Below are 1,940 nucleotides of genomic sequence, written 5' to 3'. Positions count from 1 at the left end.
GAATAGAAATACTGTAACTATCCACACTATATGAAATATCGCACATGAAAAAAGTATTCTACAATCTGGTATCGCCTACACCAGAACCCCGCAGGCATTGCCATACCCTCATTCTAACTATAGAAACACACACGCTAAGCAACCCTTCTACCTCGGCGTATGTGTATAACTCACCCGTCGGGTATTGTTGTATCCAGGCTATGGCCAGCCAATCCCTCTGGTAAACTGGCTGCGTGCACAGCCATCTGCGTGTTATCTGCCTTGAGCATGTGCAGCCTGTGCTTGGTAGCATCACTTCCTTTGACCTCCGCCCCACCCACATTGCTGCTTGTACTATCGTTCGGTGATGTTACCTTGTTGTCGCATTTGGGTGATATGGCTGTGAGATCATTGTGTCCCTGTGTGAAAGTAGCCTCATCACCTTCGGAGGTGGATGCAGTCTCTGAATCGTTGGTAGTGGCTGGCGTAGTGATTATGATGGGCATGAGGTTGTCGGACATAGTCCGTGCTGCGTTGTCTCCCATAGTGTCTAAACTTACTTACGCACACAGTGTTGTAGAACTATGAGCACACGGGTGGGGTATGGTGCATGTTTGTACACACACACGTATGCGATTTGGAGAGAGAGAGTGTGTCTATTGTGTGTGGTGGTTCACAATGGTAATTCACGGATTTTCTTATGACCATAAACCCCATATAACTAACATACATCTGTAATAAGTACAGCCCATATAACTAACATACATCTGTAATAGGTGGCATTGCACCACTGCATGCACATATAACAAGTGACTGAATACATATTTAAAATATGATATATTTTATATGTTGGATATATTTGATGTTAAGGCCGAACAGAGTACATATATAAATACCTTTTCTGGTATACATGATTTGATTGGCGTAAATGAGAATCATATCTTTGAAGACATCCCTCTCTGACTTCTCTGGGGCAAATATTTATAATTGTTTTTATATTCTAAAAAATATATATATATACTGTTTAAATACACCACAAACATACACTCAGAAAAACAAATACATACATAAGTACACTGCAGAGTTTATATGGCCCAGGCCTCAGAGGCCAGAGTCCAGACTCAGAGTCGGCTTACGGCTATGAATATTTTTAACAAACAAAAAAAAACAAATATATTTATGTATTGTACAGAATATAGCCAAGAAAATACCGAACTGCCATAGCATAGTTCAAGTTATAGAACCAAAACTTTGGTGCTCCTTGGACCTTTGTGTAAATATTGATTTGTTCCTATATGTATAATGTATACAAAGTGCTTTATATATATTAAGCTCCAAGCCTTGTTATGATCGTGCACACAATCACTTGTTACTAACCTGCATCGTATCGGAAGCAAGCACGCACACACAACCACACCTCAAGATGGTGAGCGATTGTAGTCTGTATAAGTGTTTGGGTGCGGAATTGTTTGTGTGTGCAGTGGTAGTATCATGCTGCGTATGAAACCCTTCTAATCAAGTATTGCTTAGTGGGCAGCGAGGCAGGTGCCATGTACATGTATCACTTAGTTTCTCACATACTATACAATCTGCATGTATGTTTCAAATATCAGTACTAGACTCCAGCGTAGCTATGGGCTTTTAAATGGTTGACACGGTGACATGTAAATCAATATAATATAAATCACAACTATGGTGAGCCCGCATATTGATGTATGACCATACAATCAAGAGGTACAGTAAGCATAAACGCAGGGATTATATTTCACTCATCGGGGTTGTTTCAGTATAATTTTACACACACATCTTTATAGAGACGTCTACATACCAGTATATATACATTGGAAGAGATCAACGAATGTTATATATATATATATATATATATATCTATATCTATATATACATACATACATACATACATACATACATACATACATACATACATAAATATAAATAAGTAT

At 38.7% G+C, this 1,940-nt stretch overlaps 1 protein-coding gene across 1 annotated transcript; it reads right to left on the bottom strand.

Moving 5' to 3' along the window:
• Positions 1-170: 170 nt before the first annotated feature.
• SARC_12492 (hypothetical protein) lies at positions 171-524 on the bottom strand (the record flags this gene model as incomplete). The annotated part of the gene is made up of 1 exon (XM_014293400.1): positions 171-524. The coding sequence occupies one exon, from the start codon at positions 522-524 to the stop codon at positions 171-173; it is 354 nt and encodes a 117-aa protein (XP_014148875.1).
• Between the last annotated feature and the right edge of the window lie 1,416 nt (positions 525-1,940).

The sequence above is a fragment of the Sphaeroforma arctica genome (genome assembly GCF_001186125.1).
Source record: "Sphaeroforma arctica JP610 unplaced genomic scaffold supercont1.2348, whole genome shotgun sequence".
NCBI lineage: Eukaryota > Ichthyosporea > Ichthyophonida > Sphaeroforma > Sphaeroforma arctica.
Note: the sequence above shows the minus strand (reverse complement) of the source record. Positions and strands in the feature narration are given on the sequence as shown.